At 43.4% G+C, this 23,482-nt stretch overlaps 1 protein-coding gene across 1 annotated transcript in view; it reads right to left on the bottom strand.

The window, feature by feature from the left end:
* LOC106744884 (protein timeless homolog) overlaps positions 1 to 23,482 on the bottom strand; it is a 113,113-nt gene that overhangs the window by 6,879 nt on the left and 82,752 nt on the right. Inside the window, exons 16-21 of the mRNA XM_014620009.1 lie at positions 5,496 to 5,570; positions 5,327 to 5,411; positions 4,820 to 5,018; positions 4,217 to 4,454; positions 3,524 to 3,624; positions 1,149 to 1,248 (exon numbers count right to left, since the gene is read on the bottom strand). Coding sequence (XP_014475495.1) covers positions 1,149 to 1,248; positions 3,524 to 3,624; positions 4,217 to 4,454; positions 4,820 to 5,018; positions 5,327 to 5,411; positions 5,496 to 5,570 — 798 coding nt within the window. The remainder of the gene's footprint in view (positions 1 to 1,148; positions 1,249 to 3,523; positions 3,625 to 4,216; positions 4,455 to 4,819; positions 5,019 to 5,326; positions 5,412 to 5,495; positions 5,571 to 23,482) is intronic.

Genomic DNA, 23,482 nt, shown 5'->3' with positions numbered 1-23,482 from the left:
CGGGCGGGCTTCGTGGGAGAGTCGCATGCGGGACAAGCCGGAGACGATCGTCGGAGATTTCAAAGGGATTTAAAGTTAGAATCAATTAAAGCTCACGAAGGTCTCCCCTCTTTACGTATCACACGGGTGAAATGTAATTCTCGCGCGTCGATCGGACATATCGTACGAGATATCTCGATCGCGATTAGAAGCGACTCACTCGCGCGGATCTTCCTAAAAACAGCACGACGAAAAAGTACATCGTGCGATAACAGGGAAATTCGCTCCATCGCTCTCGATTGTCGCTCCCGACCTGGCACTTTCGCGAATGCTTATTTCCTCCGTGTTAGTTAAGCACTCTAGGGTTAATAATTGCACGGTAAAAATGCAGCCGAGTGGAATGAAACACTTTGCGGGGATTTTGGGGAGGAAGACGAAGAAAAATGGCCTTGACATTTCGCGGACATTTGAGAATTACGCTTGGCGTGGAGGCGACTTCGGAGATTAAAAGTTATGGAGAGCGGCGAATTCGTATGAAAATGAAACAAGTTTTACAAGACTTCTCTGAAAATGTCTCTGTCAGGAAGGATATTATTCTTCGTTCGTCCCAGCGGATACGAAATTATTACTACAAGCAGCCAAGCGTGTCCGATGTTCGGAGCTTAATTAAATCCTAGGAATCGTTCCGGTGTTAACGAATTCTCGCACGGGCATTCGCGAAATATTTCAACAGTTTCGGAACGCGAATAACCGGTTAAAATTAACGCGGAAATTTCCGGCTAACTTCCATCGAAGAAATTTATATCGAGAACTCGCCCGAGAGAAGCCACTTTTCGTGTGATACGCAAATAAATTCTAAATTCACGAGGGATGACGATCGCGTCAATATGCCGGCCGGAGTCCCGCGTGATTTATATAATTACCGTCAAGTCGCGCTTCTCATTCAATTTGCTCGTGATTAATAGTTACGATCAATTTTAATAGTAATTTAATGGTAATAAGAACTAATGGTCGGAAAAACACGCGAGACGAGGGCGAGACGAGGGAAATACGGAAGATAATCGACCGGATGAATTTGCACACTATGGAAATGCGAGGAACTAAAGAAAATCGGAAAATAGCGTAATGAGAAAAAAGAAGGCCCCGGGAAAATAAATTTAAAAAATTACCGTCGTCGTCTTTGAACTGCGTCCAAAGTTCGGTAAGTTGGGCGGTTTCTTCTTCAGACCACTCCTTGGGCAACCTCTTTTGTACCTCGGCTCGCACGCCCTAATTAATTGCGAGATTTAAGAAAATGGCTCAGACCCCACGTACATGGTTCGTAACGGAAAAGAAAAACCGAGATATTTTTAATTTGCCGGAAGCACCGTAATAGCATACGCTATTACGATTATTGTCCGATTTCTCACACGACAGTCAGTTTATTAATCTCACAGCCATTATATCTGACCTAGTTACTACTAGGTAAAATGTAATAACGGTGCATTTCGCACAATAATACCACACTAATGTGTCTGATAAGCTATGATTTTACGGATTAAAACTTGGCCACCGTGTACACGTAGCTGTTCATCCCCCGTAACCTCTACTACTCTCGGAGAGCGCTTCGCGTACGCATAATCTCCGAGCTCGAAGACGAAGCGTTCCGCGTATAATCCCCGAAGAAGCTCTTCTAAGTCAGTAGGCGTATTAAAATAAAAAAAAAAATAAAAAAAAGAAAAGGGAACGGAAAACGAAAGCCAGGTCGCTCGTTTTCCAGCGATTACGTTCCACCCTCGACGAAGCAGTGCTCCTACGACTGGCCCCTAAATGGCCGTCGAGCAATATCGCACGACTTCCACGGACTAAATGAATGTCAAATGAACACTCGACCCGCAGTCTCCGCAGATCTCTCTGCGCCTGAAGAGACGAAACGTACTCACGCATGAAATTATTTAAATGAAACGCTTCCGCGGCTAAGCCTTCCTGCCCCGGAGGACCTTTGCGAAGGAATCGATAATACCGGAGGAAACGTTTCCGCCGACGCAGTTACCCTCTTCTTCGCCAGTGACTGCGCGCTTATGATTAATAGCAAATTAAGATCGGGAAGGAGGGAGGGAATATTTTCTCCCCTTTCCAGTCGGGGCTGGTTCATCGCGCGCCGTTATACCGAAGGATTAATCGTATTTTGCGCGCTGTTTTTCGAGCGAAATAATTACGAACGTCAGGGGGGAGGGGGTTCTGGCTTTTTGCGCGAAGGCAAAGTGAAGTTGACGAAAGTGACGGGCGCTTCGAATGAAGATCGCACGTAAACGACTAGCATTTCGTTTCGAAGCGAAACGGCGAGCGCGGAAACGCTGACGTACCTTCCCGAGCGAACGAAATTTTTTTCGCTGAATCCTTTACACCGTGCACCGCCGGTGAAAAGCGCAACGGAATAAGACCCGGCACTATGTATCGCCTTTCCCTCCGCCGCGCTTTTTTCCTTGTTAGAGGAGCTTCCCTGCAAACTCAATTAATTTTAAGTTTTAAATAAGCCGGCAACTAGTTAGTAACTCTTCTACCGCAATAAGAAGCTTGATTAACGCATTCCCATGCTTTATCACCGTATTGCACTGTGCATTTTCCGAAGAAAAGAATTACGACGGGAGGGAAAGGGCGAAAACGCTCCCGCGCGCTCGGGATTAATACGTCTTTCGGGACGGTTTTTAGGAAATGCGAATAATCCGAGGGAGCGAGGGAAATTCAAGTAGCCGAGTCAAGCGGAGATCAACTAATTATAGTATTTTTAAACGCTTGTCGATTCAGTGCCGCTTGCCGAGACAATGTAAATTGCGGAACCACTAATAACACGCACATCCGTGGCTCGACAAACACTGCGCGAAACGCGTTCCCGCGTGACGTTCTCCTCCTCGTGTTTTCGTACCCCGTAGCGCGACGCGAATGTTTATATGTCGCGGGGGCAAAAGGCAAACAAAACGATAGCTTCTCGCGTGCTCGAGGAGACGCCGGTTTTAGGGCCACCGCCGGTTGACGAGGGAGACTCAGACATTTCCATGCTCCGGGAAAGAAACTACCGGCGGTAAAAGAACCCAAACGCGGTGGATCACGCCCGGGATCGTGGACAGAAGCGAAACGCAGAAACGCAAGGGTGGCGGAGCTCGTAGGTATTGTCTCCGGAGAATTTACAGTTCCTGTAGCAATTCCCGGCTCCATTTTTTGCATATGTTCGCCCCGTCAGCGGAGTCGGTCTAGAAACTTATTTTCGAGGCCGGGGCGACCTACCGCCCTTTCGAGATCCTCGTAAATCATTGATCTTGTCAGACGGCGGCACAACGGGGGTTGTTGCTTGCGAGGGCGCGCGAATGGCCCGATACTTTTTTGGGGCCGATGGCGGCGGGAATCTTTGCGAAATCTTTCACTGTTGTCGCTGAGCCCCGCGGAAGGAAAAAATTTCACTCGAGGTGAATTAAATTACTCTCGAGCGAGATAAAGGACCCTCGATTATTTGAGAGCGTGCTCAAAGCCATTGTGTGAGTAATCGTACGAAGGAAAAGTGACTTACCTTGGAATTCACGACCAAGCACATCTCCCTGAGCTTCTTAATGACGGTACGTCGCGTCCTGTCTTCGTTGATGATATGTTCCAACAACCAGTCGATCAAGTCTACAATGCATTTGTGACACTGCAGTTATCATAACTTCCGACTGGACTAACATCCTTTTTAATCTACATCTTTTTACTTTGTAGAAAGAAATGTGACGTTTTTTACAGATTAAAAAATGGCAACAAAGTAAAAATTATGAAAATAACAAAATGATCAACATTGCATTTAAAAGTGATACCAAAAGTTTGACATAAATATTTAAATATATCTGTGCGTTTCTATTGGATCGATTGATACATAAATATAATATTAATAAGAAAAATTAAAAAAAAAACAATAATATTTTTATATTTGTAATTATATACATGTCTATCTCAATTTTGTTTCAAATTAACATGTATTATTTATTAAATATATAGGAACGTAATTTTGCATCATAAATAGTAAATTCATGGGTGGCCCTTTGATACGTCACTAAAAATACGGCATTAATGGGCAACACAATTAATTAATTGTACTCTTCGTGTATCTTCGTCTCACATTATACAATGCAAAAAGGCTGTACGGTTTGGATGCTGCGTCGCGTTATGATACGCCAATCTATCGAATTCAACAAACTTGCATAAGAAATGGAGAACATAAAGAGTTTACCCTGGGGGTATTTGTTAGTCTGATGTTCCATGAAGAGGGTACGTAGCTCGTCCTCTTCCGCCTCGGTCCAGACTGCTCGTGAAACTTTCTTGTTACTCGTTTCTGCGCTGTAGCCATCCACGATTTCTGTCGCGTCACGGCTGGTCTTCCAGAAGAGCAGCTCCATGTACGACTTCCGGTTTTTCTGAGCGACTTCGACGAAACGACGGATTATGAAGACCGCGAACTTTTGCAGCTCCTTAAAGCAGGAATCGATTTTTCGCTGCTCGACGAGTCCACTTCCGTGAGCCATTAAGCCCGATACAAGGATGCAATAAAAGCTCGGTGGTAGAATTTATCGCACGGGCATAAGAAAGAGGGAGTGGATTTTTATCGCTGAGTAAGAAGCAGCGAAATATTACCCGAGGTATTCTTATTACATGCGAGGATCGATAATGTTCAGTTACGAAGAGAAGAGAAGGAAATCTACCGGAAAGGTATCCGTCGGTAGATGCGATATCAAACGCCGCAGAAAGTATGAAGTCACGTTAGTGATTTGATTTTGATTTGAATCGAAAATATGACGATTTTCTCATTAGTGACGTGATATGTATATCTTGTTACCTTGTGTACTGGATTCTTCGATTCGAGGATTCTTTGAAAAACCCTAAAGATGGACGCTTGGAATATCATAGCCGGCATTTTGCAAATCCAAGCGATTCGATATAGCATTTTGGTTACATAGTGGTTCACTTCGATCGTATTGACCTCGAATTGTTGTAGTAGCAGCGTTAAAGCTTTGACAACTTTCACGTTGGCGAATCTTTAATTGAGATATTATTTTTAACCGGGATATTGTTTTATATATTGTATTTTTTGATATAAGAAATACTTAAGTTAATTGAATAATTTTTTAATTTCTTCTTCAAGAAATGAGGTATAAAAAGAGTCGGATTTTTTCCTTTGTTCAGTTTTAAGTGAACTTCGTTTTAGCAATATTTTATTTGGAAGTTTAATCGTTAAAGCAATTAATGTTCAAAAGCAAAAAGTTATAAATGTTTAATTGTCTCGGAAATACGATAAAATTTTAGATTTGAGATACCTTATAATTTCATTTAATTCATATCGCACCTTTGAACAAATTCGTCCAATTTAAAATCGGTCTCCTGGAAAACAGTTTCCCCTTCCTCCTCTTCGTCGTCCTCTTCGTTCTCGACTGTGAGAAATATTATTTATATGTGCGTTATATGCAATACATCAAATATTTATTCGTGTAACGACAAAGAAATCCTATCTGTACCTTCGTGATTTACGGAATTCTCGATATCTTCGTCCTCGTTTATTGTTCCTTCAGCGACCGGCTGATCTTCTACTACTGAAAAAAATTAAATGAAACAAATCAAGTAAAACAAATAAATGAAAAATAGAATACTCGGCGCTGTCGTGTAAAAAAGTTTAATTCACACATCTCGTTGCGGTTCGATAATAGGTTGTTTCAGCGCGAAAATAATACTTTTCACACAATTAGGACGAAAAATATACATTTTATCAGGGGAAAAAACGTCGTAAATTAAATTTATTCGGTAATCGTTAGTAATCCGGCATTTTACTGTCAAGTTGGAAACCACCTATATTTTTGTCGTGTGTAAAGCCCGGAGCGTGATTTCGTATGTAGATAGGAATACATAAGCGTATCCTTTAAAGGGTACACAGGCGAGGCGTTTTAAATCATCGCGGTAAGTTTTCTTTGAGAGAGTTGTTGCTCCAACTAAAGAAAGCTTTCCACCGTCCGAAGAATTCAGTTTGTCCAAGTGACGGTGACGGTGGTGCTATTTCAGCTTAAAGTTTTAATTGTCTCTTCCCGCGGTCTGCTCAACTCGAAACAGTAATTTGAGATAAAATAAAGCACTCGTCCGAGTCACGGTGTGTTTTTATCTCGGATTTTTAAATGCTTCATTCCGCTGATGTATTAAAAGTGTTAAAAGAAACTTCTCCTTTTCCAACTGTATATCCAGTACGAGGAGATTTCAGCCTTTCAATAAATTCCCCGGGGAACTTTCCTTTCGATCCCCGGGAGATCTTTTCGTTCTCGAACGTCCATACGGGGAGACTCGTAATTATCGCGCGCAAAAATAGTTTAAGATTTTTCCTATTTGAAGCTGCAACTGGAATATGCATCGGTGGAAAAGTGTCGGCGAAACTTTGTTACTCGCTCGACCGTTGCACGCGGAAGAGCGCGAGAAAGTACGGAAAATACCGTTGGATGACGGGGGGATAATTTACTTCTTTCCATATTACTTTGTTACTTCGCAAAAATATGCCGGGCCCGTATTCTGTGTCGTTTGCAAAGAGAAATCGACAATCACGGCGTTTCTTAAGAACGATTCAATTTTGCGAGGAAACGAGGATAACTCGTTTCGTCGTGTTATAAATTGACGGTGACAGGATACCGAAATATATCGAGAGAATTGATGCGTTTAACACGAGTGTTATCGATTCGAGCACGGCTGACGCGGAAGAGTCGCGTCGATACTCGCAACGGTTCGCTGCGTTCGGCTATCGATCGTCCCCACAATTTCTCAACGATACATATCCATGCACGATATATTCCGCAATTGCGTGCACGTATGCGTGCACGTCACGTGTATACGCGTACGCATAAGAGAGACCGGCGATATCGCGTGATATGTTCGCGCGAGCCAGTTAAACAGTTGACACTTACGTTTCAACACACCCTGGTCATGCGACTTGTATATTTCATAAATTGATCATTAACGTAACTCATCAACCGCGAAAATTGTGGGGAAAAGAATACGAGAAACTACATTACAGTCCCGTTAAAAGGCACAGAGTGATTCGAAAAAAAGCAAGAATGGTGAAATTTGGCGGGTGTATTGTGTGACCAATCCGAAACCGACTTTCCTTTTATCCTCAAAATCCGTTTTTCGTTTGTAACAAAAAACAATTGTACGTTCGAGTTGCGCTATATTCCATGTTTGTGCAAGATTTCAAATTTTTTTTGGAATTCACGGGTCGCCGAACTCCTCTCTCGTTAGTCGCTCTACCGTGCTCACTTCTTTTTTTTTGCGCTACGCACACATTTTCGTCGCGTTTAAATTAAATGAGGTGCCGCGAGCGCGCGCGCGCGACGACGTACATCGTATTATTAAAGCGACGAATATCTCGGCACGCTGAGCGTGAGCGTATATCAATTTCAAACGTAGGAAACGTGGTTTCTCGATAATTCAGAAAAATCGCCCCCGTTCGTCGGGTTTCCATTCGGAGACGCGGAATCTTAAGCATCGGATGAATCTTTCGCGCCCGATCCGAGACGAATGTAAAGTAAGGGCGGGTAATCGTTCAGCTTGAATTTCGACCGATCGCAGCTTGAAGTGTGGTCTGATGTGGATTCACGCTGCCGAGCGAGGACGCGCGGCCGAACGAGCGATATCGTTGCATAATCATAATTGTAAATTAATTTGATCGCCGGCGCGTAACATCCGTATAGCGATCTCTCGTTAGACTCGAGATTGCGATGCTCCTTGCCATTAAATTAGGCATTATCGTGAGCGCGAAGACGAGAGGCGCATTATGCGATTGTATTACCTGGGTAATAAGTGTTGTCTAACGTACATAGTAGCTAGGTAAATGGGGTTGCAGGTGGTATATCAGAAGTTGGGCGGTTGAAAATAATATAGACCGGGGGGGTGACGGGAAGATGAGGAGGACGAGCATGGTGGAGGATAGGAGTGGATGGGTTTATCACGGCTGAGACCAAAAGCCCTGGTACGCTACCTCGATGTAATTTGTGAAGAGATAATAACTGTCGTCCACGAGCACCGTCGCGGTGCTGAAGGATATTTTTTTCTGCTCATATTACGTATTGCATTTAAAAAGGGCGCTCCCCGATGGAATTAAGGTCCGCGCTCATGAGTGATTTTTGTCGTGCCCGTAGCTCCGACAGTGAGCGTTTTAACGCTAGAACGCGGAGTATCGGGGCTCGCCGCTGGAAAATTGTTTCCCGTTCGTATGTAATTGCGGAGAAACTAAAAGAGATACAACGCAATATCGCAATTATGATTTCTTTGTCAGCCCTGTTAGCTTTCGGAATTTTCCTATTTTTCGCTTTCAAACGTAGTCATGTCGTACCTCTCTGCATAAAAAGAATAATTTTCTCCAAATACGATTTCTCCGGCATTTAATTCGGGTAACGAGTCTTACTGCTGAATTTTTGTTAATTATTCATAATTCATCGGTGAATACGTATGAAACAATTCTGTCGAAAAAATCTCCCTCCTCCTCTCCCTCTCTCTCTCTTTCTTTCTCTTTCTCGCGGATATCCACGTTTACTAAGAGTATAATTTTTCTCTCGAAGGGGATAGAAAGTTAACACGGTAAACTAGAATGGAAAATTAAAAGATAAACTTCTCGATGATCGGCGTAAAGCCAACTTTCTCGATAGAAGCAAAGTTTCAAATTTAAAAGGGGCGCAAGGCAGTCTCGTAAACCATGCTTACTTGCAGTTTGATAAGACTCGTAACCCACTGAATAAATCGACCGTGAAGGGTGAGTTACTCCGAAAATCTAAAGGAAGCTATTTCGCCGATGTTTTACCAGATCACGACGAATTCATTATTGAGAGGAGATTCCGCATCCCTGGGACCTATAGCGGCGTGAAAATCACGGAAATTGTAACCCTGATAACCCGCGTCTCTCGTTCCTCTCGCACGGAAATCCAGTGATATTTTTGAACGAGAAAATAGCCACGGACAGCGCTCATTTTTCTGTGATTTCGAGGGAAAAAGAAAGAGAAGAGATGATGACATTTCTCCGGTCTTATCCTGCATCACGCTCACTTGTTTCCCACTCGCCTTGCTTAGATCGGTGAGCCGGAAAAAATCGAGACGATGGCCGGGAAAAGGAATACACGAGCGGAAAGCTCGTTTCGAGAGAGAAATGCGCTCAGAAGAATCCTATTTTATTAATACTCCATTCGCAAACCATTAACAGGCTGTTAACTAACTGCGAGCGGCAATTACTATCAAGTATTCTACGAGGTGGAACATTTTTTCCCGCATTTTTCCCTCGGAAAACGTGTTTTTCGCGTGCACACTCTTTATCCGGCGACCGTTTCAATCGTATCGCGCATAAAATAAAACCCATCCAGTGAGATGGACCGCAATTGGACAGCTGAAGTCAATTGGGCATGGTATATCGTAGAAATTGCACACGCCATATTGTATCTCGCGGACGCAATCTAGTCGCGAGAGATCTACCCTTGCGTTCTAGTTCTTACGCGAATTGGGAGCGCACCTGCGATGCGCGTCCCGAAGCTTATTTCGCTATACGTGCCGGATTGGAAAAAACTGAGAATTGAAGAAGGACTACGAGAGCAGCCAAAGAGGCGGGGAACGGCTTTACACGCCGCGATTCGAGATGCGAGCCGAGGATAACCGCGATGAAGACCGATCGGAAAGGTGTTTATAGCGGTTCGATGGTTTTAGACCTAAGCCAAGCCCGCAACCGGCGTTGTCCGGCCGCCCTCTCCGAAATCGCCCCTTTTTCCTGCAATCTGCTCGTAACTCGCGACGCGCCCGGCCGAAATTTCGGTATTCAACGATCGTCACAGTCCGGCACTGCTATTAGGCCGGTAACTACTTATTCAAACCGGATCGCTCGAAACGCCCACCTTTCTCGGCGGTTGTTGTTAACGCGATCACGTCCTCCTCGCCGAGTCCCCTCGCCTCAATCTCCTCACCTCCGCCATTCTGACCCAACCTTTTTCTGTAACGATGCAGCCCGGATCTCTCCTCTCTCCTACGCCTTTCCGTCCTTTATCCGTCTCCCTACCGCGCCCTTCCAGCCCCTGCTCGCTCACGTTGTTTAGGTGCAGTTTTATTGTGCCTGCAGGGTTCGTTGCCGCACTCCCGGAAGCGGCATGACGTACGCCAAGCGATTCTTGGACCGGAGGAATGGCGGATGAGATCGCAAACATCGCTACGGATCTTTGGTGTATTGGGAGCGACCGATTTGTTGAAAAATAAATGGAGGAGGTGAGGCGGAAAAAGCGAGAAAGCGCGATAGTGAAGGGGAAAGAAAAAGGGAGAGAGAATGTGACTGACAATCTACGAGAGCTTGCTGATTTCGTAACTTGTAATTCTTGGTGTATCCTACTGTTCATTAGTTCATTAGTTATTCCCCGACGTATATACTGCTAAAGTTTTGCCTCTCGAATGTTCCTTTTAAAAGATCCTTTTCAGTACCACCGTGCAATTGTCAACTGTATTTGTATTGCTCACGACATGACGGATAACGAAGGCGGGAGTGCCCGGGAAATATTTGTGGCAGCCGGAAGTTTCCCGAATGTGACATACTTTCTTAACCAAGCGTGAAAAACTCTTCGTGAAAGTTTTCAAACGTGAATGCAATTCTGGAGCGTAAGCGTGAATATTTGACAAAGAGAAAGGAATACTGTAAGAAACGCGAATTTCAAAAGTACACGAATACACGAAGAATTTAGGAAAAGTACTATCCCGTTCGGGAAATCGATTTCTCCTGTGTTTTCGCACGAAATGATCGTTTCAACTTGTCCAGGCTCTCATTCCGCCGATTAGCAAATCTGGCGGAAAATCGGGGTGTCTATAAGGTATGCGGCATGCATAGGAGCGGAACCACCTATTAATTATTTATAGTAATGTGATATTGATCCGTCTGGCTACCTTCCACTAGACTGACCGCTGCTAAACCCCATATGTACTATTCCAACATCTCCGAGGGTATATACGCCAGCAATATTAGTACTTCAGCGGTGCGTACGTCCATCCATTATTAAATCGATTTAACTGTTTGGGTAAACAGTCGGTTTATCGATCACTTAGCATAACAGCCCGACTAACGCGCGATCTTGCCGGCATGAATTTCAGAAAACCACGTGCAACATATATACGCGCGCGTTACGAATTATTTTATTCATATTTAAACGAATGGAGTTTTCACGAAAAATCGGACAGCCGCGAAGGAAGCGATTCTAAAACACATATAGATGCGCATCTTACGAGCGCAGATTCTCCCCATCAATCCGGAATAGATTCCCCAAACAGTCCGCGCTCTCCGTGCTTCAACCCGTGCCCATACATTTCTGTTGTTGCAGGTGCACTTTATCGCCGAATGTTTTTACATGAAAGGCGTTAGTCGAACCACTGGGAATTACGGCAAGTGATTTTAACAAGAACGTTTCCGCTACTATACACAGCTGCTAAGTAATCACGCGGCGCGCCGCGCTGCGACGGTGAGAGTCGTTTTCGCTTTTATCTCGAATTAAAACCTCGCTTCAGACACGCCAAATTGACGCGTCGATATTGACACGCCCGCGTAGCGAGCTCTCGTTACGATCTCTACCGCGCGATCCGCGAATATTCGTGTCTTTCTTCAAGCGCGTCGCGAGCGACTCAAGCATAATTCCTTTCCTTTTCTCTTTTTGCCTTTATAACTTACGTTTCGCCGAGGCAAACATTTTCACCGTTCCGAATCGGCATACATTTACGAAACGTGCAAACAGTGCTGCAACACGTGTATTTTTTATGCCGGTTTGAAAAGTTACGCGAGGAAAAAAAAAGAAAAAAAAATATATATATACTCGCTGTCGGAATATTGCTCCGTTGGTGAAATTTTTCACCGTTGCACGTTCGCATACCCGAAAAACCGCTATTGCGATCACTAATATCGCTGTTATCGCTCTGCAGCGTGCACAATCGATTTTTAGAATTTATAATGTAAGGTTTCGTCCCCCCGCGCGAACGTCCCCTGAAATACAGCGACGAGCCGACGAATCCACCGTGAGATTACAGGCGCCTCGTTACTTTTCCAGATCGGAAAGTCGAAAAATCAGAGCGTTGTGTATCGTAAATTGAGTACTTGCACAATTTGCGCAGCATTCCTCAGCCATTAACGAGATGCTCAAGCTGCCCGATGCAGATGCGGAGCTGCACGGGAAATAAACTCGCGAGAGGTACTCGGGAAATACTCGATGGCGAATACTCATGGCACCACCTCACCCCACTTTCTCCCTCCGTATCTCGATAATGACCATAGCGTGTCGTGGCGTTCGCCGTTGGAATTTCCTGAAAGCCTCTTTACGACTTCCGGTGTGTTTACTGCTGTAGTAACAGCGGTTTGCGGCCGTTACGCAGTGGCGGATTAACTTTCCGCGACGCGTCATTTTTCTCTATTAGGAGGAGAGATTCATGAGGGCTCTCGTGCGTTGCCGTCGTCGTTGTCGTCGTCGTCGTCGATGAAACGCGCGGCTTGTATTCTCAGCTCATCGCGCATCGTAATCAAAAGTGTATTACGCGATGTCGTGCGCATCGCGAATTCCGTTTCGAAAGTAATCCCGCGTGCATTTTTGCGCTACTCGTCAAAGAGAACGTGCATTTAGTTCGCAAAAATGACACAAGCGAAACATACGTACGCGTGGGTTTCAAAACGGTTTAAACATTTTTTTCTCGATGTAGTTCGGGACGCAAATCCAATGAGTACAATGAGGAAAGTTGTTTTCGAAAAATAAGTTCTCTCGTTGGACCATCGGCTGCGTTCTGAATTGCAAGAAGGGTTCAAACCGTTCTGAAATTCAGTGTACACGCACTCTGAGAAACGATTTGGTAATGGCAGCTAAATCTTATTGGCTAGTCCAAACTTTATCGTCATTGCTATAAATTTGACTATTAGAGGTAAAATGTATGTGCTGCGAGATACAACTTGACGCCTAAATTTAGCTGAAATTATTAGCACGAGTAGTCAAAATTGGTTAGCTGCGTTGATTACACCATATATAGATAATACAAAAGCTGTTTATATCAATATAACAATCCGATTTCCAAGACGCATTTTATCTGTCACAGCTAGATTGTAGTTTCTGCGACTAATTCTTCCTCTGAGTGCGTAGAGGGGAATTATCATTATTCAAACAGCACCCTCATAAGCATGATCGTCGTGCACGCGTTCGCTTCTCGTCATTTCGTATCTTCTTTCGTCTCGCTTCGTCATTTCCCAAGAAGTAATGTAGATGTAAGCTAGTGTGTGTTAATGACATTATCGTGCACGGTAAGTCGCGCATAATACAAAGCGATAATACGTCGAAAATATGTACAAAATACAACATATTCGCTCTTCCGTCGTCGATCCGGCGTATTTCTTTCATAGACACATCGTTACAGGACCGCGAAACATTTACAACACCACGGGATCGTTAATGAAACACATTTCGCGTTAATTAAAAATTTCCGCGAAACCCTGGCATCTAGCTGTGCGTATTGTTAAAAACGTTACACGTTAGCTTTTGTTACGAGAACGTCGACGGCTATTTAATTTTTGTTTTTGCGCGCGTTTCGCGCCCCATCCATACACACCCGACAGAATCAGCATGCTATAGTTGCATGCTCTGCCCGGTATTTTTCACGTCTGTGGCACCGCGTGGAGAAAGTGGCGATATTTCTACGGCATACGGTAAACCCTTCGTATACGGGGATGAAGAATAACCGTAAATATTCAGCCTGCGTAAAAGAGTAGACTTCTTGTGCGACACGTTTCCAGCCGGTATAAATACACGCGAACAGATACACGCGAAATTCGCGGACGGAAATCGTCGGCTCGCGTCGCCGCGAATTCGGCATGTTCACTTCGTACGGAGCAGAAGACCGGAAAGAGAATCGATTAGACCGTCGCAACGGCGTTTCGTGTTGACGGTGGTAATTTCGTCCGGGCGACACTCGTCCCCAGCCAGTTTTGGAATCGATTCAAGAAACGGTGGTCCGATAATATCATTTTAGTAACACGAAATAGCCACTATTACGGAGAGCGCGCGGAAATGAACTCCCGGCCAAATCAAAATGCTATAATAAAGAGTGCGAAACTTGGCAAAGTTTGTTTTTCTTTCATCTCTGCGAAATAGTCGCGCGAGACATCGGCCAGCAGTGCACTGTACACGCATTACAAAATCAATCAGCGGATATCGTTTCACGTGCGATTTTCCGGTCTCTACGCCGATCGAATAATCGACGAAACAAGATTTTCGCGTCAGTAGCCGTTGAGCCAACTTCACAAGTCGATCGTCGATTCGATATCGATTATTGATTTTTCGGACCATTCGATTTAACAACTACTCGATTTTTCACTGATGCGAAAGAAGATCGATGCTATATGACGATATATCCGTATATAGGAGAAAATGTTGTAGTAGAAAGTACTACAAAATTTTGTAATGCTGGACTATACTGGAATTATGATTAAAATTATGATGTGTGTTGTAATTTTTAATGATTTCACGTGCACACATCATCATCGAAGTAAATATTTTATTTTTATTTCGAACCGAACTTAGCTCAATCTAACAGCGCATACACGAGTAACAAGATAATCGAGCGTTAACCTTCCTGTGCTCGTTGTGTCACTTTCGATTCACAATTTCAAATTCACAAGTTCAAATTTATTACGTTAATTTATTTCATATGGAACGTATATAATTAGGGGTGGGAGTGGATCCTTTAGGGTTCGAGACGGTAGACAATACGAAATTTATTTATTTACCTTAATTACTTATTAATCAAGGCAATATATAACATGGTGCATGGTGCGAGATGCAGTAGACTCAACATTCCGAAGTTCTGAGTTAAAATTCAGCCAGTAATAAGCAAATTTTCAAATACATTATAAATAAAACCAATTTAATGGTATGAAATTGAGAAGATTTTGAGACAAAATCTTTCATTAACAACACCTTAAAAGCAAAACGCAATAAAAAAAGAATACTTTACGTGTTAAAAAATGTAACTTACAAAAAATTTACCCTTTTTTTTTTTAAGTAAAACATTCAGTCCAATCGAATGAAATGCTCACTCCAAACGAACGAAACATTCACTCCAATCGTGGAGTGGAATATTCACTTTTGTAAAAAGTGAAATATCACTTCATGGAGTGGCAGTATTTTCACTATCGCTTGGAATGAATTCTCACCCGTTTGGAGTGAGGTTTCACTCCAAAAAATTTAGAGAGTAAGTCCTTCTCTTTCTTCCGGTTTTAAATCGTTCCTCCTTTATATGCATTTTCATTAAAACTACTTAGAGCCCCTCCATATTAATGCTCAATGGACAATTAAATAATTACGCATGAAGCTCGGTATGGCAGCAAAAAGGCTGCTGAAACCTTCCTTTTTCATAAGTTTCGAAGCGCATCTCATGTCCAACAGGAGAATTTGTTTTCTAATAATTCTCGGGAGATACATTTTCCTAATGAATACGGATTGCTTTAATAACTAGCGTTAATTAGTTCTGCGCGCCTACTCCCGGATTATGTACGACAAATAGGTTAAGTAAATTGCTTCTGATCGCAATTATGCATGCCATTTGCTTGCGTTTGCGCATGCAGTAGCCGGGGATTAGACTTCTCTATTGAAGAGGGAGGTCCGATATTATAAGTCCGTTTTAGATTCCTACAGCCCCGACAGTCGGACTTATAACAGGCTTCTATTGTACTCCCGCGCCAAGAAGAGTGACGCTCGCCATCGCGAATCGTGATCAATATATGTTCGAAATTAGCACATATTAACACCTTAAGGACAATTTCTATTAAGAAAAGCAACGCATTTCTAGTCGGAGATATGAATACGATTTTAATACCACCTAGTTAATATTTTTCGTTACAGCGCCTAAATTCAAACAGCTAATAAATTTAGCTGCGGTAACAACGGCATTAGCTGTCCCTGTTTCAAAGACACATCTTGGCTGACGACCATAGCTATATTTTAGCTTCGACGGCCAATTCTTCCTTTAAGTGTATCTCTTGATTGCACGGTAGGTTCACGAGACACGGGGCACAAGCGAACACCGACCGGCCGGCAGGTCGGACTGCCAAGAGCACACGGGAAAAGCAGTTTCCTTTCCAAAACCGCCGGAACGTAGGATGGACGAGCATTTGCAGCGTAACCCCGATCACTTCGGGACTATCGAGTTACGCCGGCCGCTCCTCGTGTCCAGCATAATCCACGCCAAATCCTGATACTGTATGCCGAACGTAAAAGGGGTCTCTGTGGTGCCGCGGTTCCAGGCTACGGGCAAGGGGTGAAATTGACCGCCGTCGTTGCCACTTGAGGACCACCCGGCAATTACGAGGTATCCCTACGGCCCATTGCTATTGCTGGTTGTAGGTTGGCGTCGCTGGTTGGTTACCCGGTCGTCTGCTCATAGATATACACACCTCAGCATTGTTCCTGCAGTGACACCGGCCCGGTTCGTTGGTGCGCCTGTCGCCCTTTCTCCCTCCGCTCGTCTCCCGGCTGCTTCTCTCTCTCTCTCTCTCTCTCTCTTGCCATCTCGACGTGTCCTACGTCCAACGTTCTAAATCACGGCTATCTCTTGGCTTAACTAACAATGCGCTCGGCGACACCGTGCTCATTCGTGCTCGTTCGCTTGCTTATTATCTTCGGACCTGTTTTATCTGCGCTCGCATAAATGGAAAATTTTCATTGCGTCGCGCGCAAATTCCCGCCCTGCCAGATTGTTAGCCGGAACGGTGACCTGGCTGTACGATGACGGCGCCAAAAACGCGCTTCTGCCGGTCCGTTTCGCGAGGCGACGACGAGCGATTCATTCTGCAAATTGGCGCACTCGAGAGGAGAGGAGATGCCGACGGTAGAATCTGACGAGACACGTCTTGCGCGAATCTTTCGGCGGAAGGATTTTCAACTCCGTAACGTTGTTATACTCGAAGTGATTTCTTCGCAAAAAGCATCCCCGAGTCTGCTCAGATGTTATGGATATTTTAATCCAGTCGATATAGTACGGTATAACTCAAGTTACATCTCATTGCCTGTGCGGCGATAAAACGGTGTTTTCCAACTGAGGGAAGCTTAGCGGACGAGGATCGTACGATGGTGGAATTTATAAACCTCGTATCTCCTTTCTTTTTTCCAAGCACGGCAATATTTCGCGAGGCGAATCCCGTTCGCTCAGGAAGGATTCCAGAAGCCATCCCTCAACATTCTGAAAGTAGGTCCGAGCTCTAAGAGATACGTACAGTCACGCTGAACGTAATAACTTAATAATGAGACTTTACGATATCGTAAATATCGTCCCTTTATGTAAAACCATGTAATATCGCATAAGGTAGAAAGGGCGAGCTTTGTAAGAGAATTGCGTCCCGCACGATATACGGGCTACGGACAAAGAACGCACTCGCATGCAAGACGTACTACAATGAGATTACCTGCTTATCCGTACCCGGCTTCCAGCAGCTACTAACCAACACGACATAGATCTCCGAGTGCCTCATATACTTACGCTAGCCGAATTCCCCCTAAACAGCGTACAACGGCTGACTAAATCGGGAAATCTTATGTACTTGCACGTTAGATAAGCTTTACGAGGGTTATTTCGGAGCTGGCAAGCACGCCGAGCGCGGACGAAATTGTGGAATCGTGATTTTGCAAAGCACCGCAATTACGAGATTGTCAATATTCGCTGCGTTTATGCCGGCGCATACCGGGCCTCGTTGTTAACAACAAGCTTCGAGTCCTATTTAATTACACCGAACAATCAAAGACCGTATCTCTCATCGAGCGGTACATTCCAAACAATCGTAAGCATAATTGTCGCTTATATGATATTAATGCCCGTTTTATTCTGTTCATTAGTTTAAATAATAGCGGCGTTCCTATGGCAACCGACGCATTCGCTGCATTAAGCGCATGATATTGTTAATTACCCCCGCTTTAATAACAGTCGTTATCTGCCGGTAGTTTAAATTATTTCCGGTGGCACTACGTGGCAGATATCGCGCGCACCGATTCGCAGTGTTGAGAAGTTACGATTACCAATTATATGAATAACAGTCACGCAGCGCGCGTACGCGTGGGTAACGCGGGGTGCGTGTGCGGAATGTTCGACGGAACGATAGGGTCGGCGCGCGAATAAACGATAAATCGGTCGATGATGGGCGAAATTTGTTACACATCACGACGGAACGAGCCGAGATGGTCCGAGTCGTGAGCGACGTGCGATCTCGTCCTTCGGAGCTTCCTTCAGACAAGAACAAATAACGTCGATTCCATCGTGGTGAATCCAAGTCGAACGGAAAAGGTGGAGGGGTTTACTATGCCGGTAAATGGCTGATGGATAAGACTACTCAAGCTGCCATCGTAGATCAAGGAGACGTTCCGAAGTGGAAGAAGTTGGATAAAAGGTTTCTAACGGGCCTTTAGGACACGGTTACCTTGCGACCTGTAAAAGAAAACGAGAGGCCGGCTATCTTCGAGAACCATTTCAGCGACTTTCCATCGCTTCCGGGCCCTAAACCCTCGAGAAGCTTCGTCCGTGCATCTTTTATGAACATTTTGCTCCGTATAACCGATCGCGCGCGCGCGCACGCTCGTGCATTAAATGTTTGCGAATCTCATAATCCCATCGCCATTGTGCATACGCCTGCGGTGATTCTTTCTCACAAACGCATCTTACGAGAGAAAGATAAGATAACGATTTATTAGTTTTTGTAAGCTAACAAATAACCAGTCGATGTCCAACGCATTAAAGGCTTTTAATGATAATAAGTAATCTGTTGTAATTTGATTTCAATCTGTTAACGACAGTGGATGATATAATATGAAATATAGTTTAGATATATTTATGTGTAATTCTGTGGTATTTTTTCACAAAGAATCATACAAATATAATAAATATTATCACTTTCTCGGTAAAACTATTGTATAATGTACCTAAAAACGCATAACGCGTAATAACATATTATTATGTTTCATTTTTCATACGGTAAAATTTTTTTTTAATTTTTCTTAATTATAAATAATCGTTTTCATATTTGTTCTAGTCTAGATTTTATTTTCTTTAAGTTATATTGCGATAAATCGTATTTTTCCCATAAATAATATTTTTATTTGTATTTTATGGTGTTATATAGACATCATAATAACAATGATGTAAATCATAATAAAAATAATGTAAAAAGTTTGTGAAAATTGTATTTTTTTATGTATATAAAAAATTTATTTTTAATATTCGCCATTTTATCCACGTATGGGAGAAAAATAAAATTTACGCGCTTTTAAAAAGATTTAAAAAAAATTCTAATTTATTCATAAATTTTTTAGTTTACGCAAATAATAGGCAATAGGCAAAACTTCAGCTGCTCAGAATAAAAAATGTATCGTTATTTTTATCTCATTGACGAAAATGAGGAAAAATCGACAAACTTGTTGAAACTCGTCATCTTACTCCCCCTTCCGCTACTTCTTACTAGCGTAGCGTATCTCTTCTAGATACGTCGGACACAACGCTACGTTCGCATGCTCGTCGTTAAAACAACGAATAACAATAACGTCCATTCCTCGCGATAACTGCGTTATGTGTATTTTGACGGTTATTATAGCGTCCGGGTTTTAAAGCCCCGCGTAAGGTTTCCGATCGTATTCGTTTGGCGGAACGGTTACGACGCGGTTCGGTAATGGGTCGATGAAATGATTTATCATTTCATTGAGTTAACAAGCCGTTACCGGCGTACAATACGCGCCCACTGCGTCCTACGCTACGTGCCTCCTCGTCCTGCGCGCAATCGCACCCGATTCGCACGCGATGTTTCGCGCGCGGTATACACATTTAATTATTGACGCTTTTAGCCGTGGAACGCGCGGCATGACTAATGAAACGATAAGTGCGCCGAGAATTCAATCGACCGTGACTTCCAGCTGTGTCAGTTTGAGTTTCGCCCCTCCGTGGGCTACGCCACGAACGATTCGTCATTAATTGTTGCGATTGATCGACGATATACCGCAACAACCGGCGCGTCATGCTTTTCGCAACGAAATATCAGACCGCCCGCTGATGAACATTCGGGATTTCGGTTGCCAGCCCGTTTTTCACGGCCGTTCGCGAAACTGCNAAAAAAAAAAAAAAAAAAAAAAGCCGTGCAAAATTTCTCAGCGATTATCTGCACGGAGAAAGCTCGCGCGTGCGTATGCAAACGTTTCGTTAAGCGTAGATGTTTTATTCATTCTCTCTCTGACGGAAACACCGGACCCCGAGTAAAGTCGCGCGAAGATAACGGCAAATCAATTTTTACAATCTACGCCCGTTATACCGGGACGAAAGCGGCCTGCATTTTTCTATTTTGCATCCGGGCCCAATCACTTGGTCGCGTTGCGAAAACGTGCCAATAAATTTTTATTGCTGTTTTATGATGATAACATCGCGCGGATCCTGGTGAACCGATCCGTTTTAGTATAATGGCATCATAAATCACATTTCGCGATAACTAGACAGTATCGTCCTCGTTGGCCCCGATGTAATTGGCAATATCACGCTGATGGATTTTTGTCTACAGTGGCATATCGTCGATGTCGTTCTAATTTTCCGCGGCGCGTTTGAATATTTCATGGCGCTCTGTAAAAACGGATAAATCGATTCGCCACGTGTGCTGTATAAGATCGGGAATTCGTTACCGACGACGCGGCTCCGTATCGCGCCATTGAGCGGTTTTTGCCGGGGACGAACTTTGTCACGGAACATCCGATCCGATATTCACGTCCAAACACGCTAAACAGATCACACGAGGAAATAAAAGCATGTATAATATTCGCGCGCGTCCGACGGCGGTATCTTGATTATAAATTATTTCCAATTCGGTGGGAGTTTACAGCGACAAAGCCTCGGGACGTACATCCCGCGATAAAGTTAAATCCGTTCCGTTCTACCCGTGACGAATTTTATTTCGAAGCCGTCCCATATGTAGCAATTTAACTCTCCAACGCGCTATATCGTCATTTTGAGCCAGCTGCTTCGACGTTTGTAATCACGGGCGGTAAAGCGTACACTCAGCCGATCGTTTTAAAATACACTTTATTTACGATATCGCCGCACCGACTTTGATTACCAGGACCGACTGTTTTTTTTCCCGATTGTGAATTTTATTTATTGGTAAAATGCCGCCATATATATTACGCTTTTTACGCTGCGCGCGGCCCGTTTTTTACTGATTCTCGTTAAATCGGATTACGGCTATCATTGCCGGACGTTGAATTTAATCCGCCACAGGTTTACACAGCTGCGCTTAATCAGTTTTTTTTTCTCCCCTCCTTTCCCCGGCAAATACATTCGCATTTAAATAGCGTAAGTGAATCGGCCGCTCATTGAAATAACGAGAGTGAGCTCTGTATAGAATAATACCGCGCGCGCCTAGTTGCATATATATGCACAAAGACTGCTTTATTTGCTGAAACCTTCATTTTAAATCGATTCGTGGCTTCTGCGATACGGTTTATTTTTTCATCGCAGGTGCACATCACATCGACTCGAAGCAATATTTTGCCAGAGATTATTATACTTATTTCATATTCAAGTTGATCTACTCAGCGTCTTTACTATTTTATGATACGAATAAGTACGCAGCAGCGCCATTGTCAGGGAGAATCAGTTTTTTTCTTCTAACGTAGTTAATTCAATTAACCACATGAAGAGCTCGTAAATACAATTATTAAATTTTCAGCAAATTGGTGTACACATCAAATACACCTCTACTAAAATTTTTCAAACATTTTTTCCCCGCAAACTTCCCCTCGTTAATTTCGCCTGAAATTTGTGAAAGAATGCAGAAATAATTTTCGAAGGTAACGCGAATTTTTTTTATATGTTGTTAATGTATAATTGGAAAGTATATAATTAGTAATTACATTCATGCGTGTAGAAATTATGTAAATAGGTAAATATAATTTTAACATTGCCTCGATATAAATCTATTTATTATCCCACTAATTAATGTTACTTATTTGAAGTGTGTACACAAGTTAAATATGTAATGACTATATATACACGTACGTTCTTTACTATATTTGATGACATATTGTATTTGTATGTGATACTCTGTGATATATTTGATGATACATAAAATAAATGGGCAAATTATGCCAACACAGTTCATTAAAGCACCATCGCTTTCACAGACACGTCTCACATCTCTCTGAAAATTTGGTTTCTACACAGGGCATCTACTATAATAAATATTAATAATAATTATTGAAATGGACGTATGCATTGTCTCGAAAAAAATGTACCGAAATTTAAAAAGTTACACAATTTCCTGAAAATAACGAAATCTGAATATCGAAACAATCTCCTAAAATATTGGAATTGTCTCGTTATATAGTCAGATGTATCTACTCATTTAAATACAGCAAGAATGTACCAAATAGGTTGGTATTGATATATCTATATTATTTTCGAGGTAATAGTTCCCCTCCGGAACAATTGTACATTTCTGTATATCATATTTTAGGAAGCTGTTCAAGTTCCCAAATGTCAATATTTAGATTTCTCAAGATAATCTATCAATATTGACTCATGATAGATAAAAGTAGATTCTTCGTTTTCACGACTGCATTGATGTAACAGCAACAAGACAAAGGAATTGTCGGTATTTTTTTTTCACTGATGCCTCTTCGGAAGCAATAATCAATCAAAAGTTCTCATCCGAAGCATACAGGACGTCTCACGAACCTGCGGTCGATCTCTCCGTGAAATTTTTCGCACGCTCGTTCACGAAGCAGCGACGAAATATATTGATTAAATTATCATCCTAGGTTAGAAATCGGATAACCGGCGATTGCGCGAGGCGGTGAGCTATTTGCGTTGAAAATTACGTAGCAGCCTTTGGCCGGGATATTGTGAAGTGTGACCGGCGCGAAGTCGAGGGTGATATCCAGGGTATGTACATCGCTGTCGCGGCCGATCTCGTCCGTGTGCTCATGCATGTGCGTCCGTGAGTGTGTGCGATTAATATGCGTAGAGTGGTACACGGGTTCTGCTCAGTATGCGGGACATCATCGCCTCTATGATAGTATGATTGTCGGGCCACTCGTGGCTCAATCTAACGTTCTCGTGCTCTATTGCCCTCCCGCTCGTTCTCGCTGCCTCGCACCGTTCCGCTTTCCGTTCCTCGTTCCTCCAACCTGCCCGCCAGCCTGCTTGCCTGCCTGTCTCTCTCTTTCTCCCTCCCTCTTTCCCCTTTTCTCTTGAACGGGGACGGCAGTCAAACCCATCCGGCTAATCCCAGGAGGACCCCACTCTACGTCCCTTATCAGTATTCAATGCCCCTAAACTGCTTTTTGACACGGTCAGGACCTCGAGAATTCTATTTTATAACTCGATTCCGATCTCGCCATTCTGTAAACGTATTGGTAAGTTGCGTGACCACGCAACGTGTAGAGAGTGGACGGAGAAGCGGAGATGAAATATTCTT

The sequence above is a fragment of the Dinoponera quadriceps genome, unplaced genomic scaffold (genome assembly GCF_001313825.1).
Source record: "Dinoponera quadriceps isolate SergipeBrazil2010 unplaced genomic scaffold, ASM131382v1 scaffold1308, whole genome shotgun sequence".
NCBI classification, from domain to species: Eukaryota; Metazoa; Arthropoda; class Insecta; order Hymenoptera; family Formicidae; genus Dinoponera; species Dinoponera quadriceps.
The sequence above is the reverse complement of the archived record's forward strand: the minus strand, read 5'-3'. Positions and strand labels throughout refer to the sequence as shown.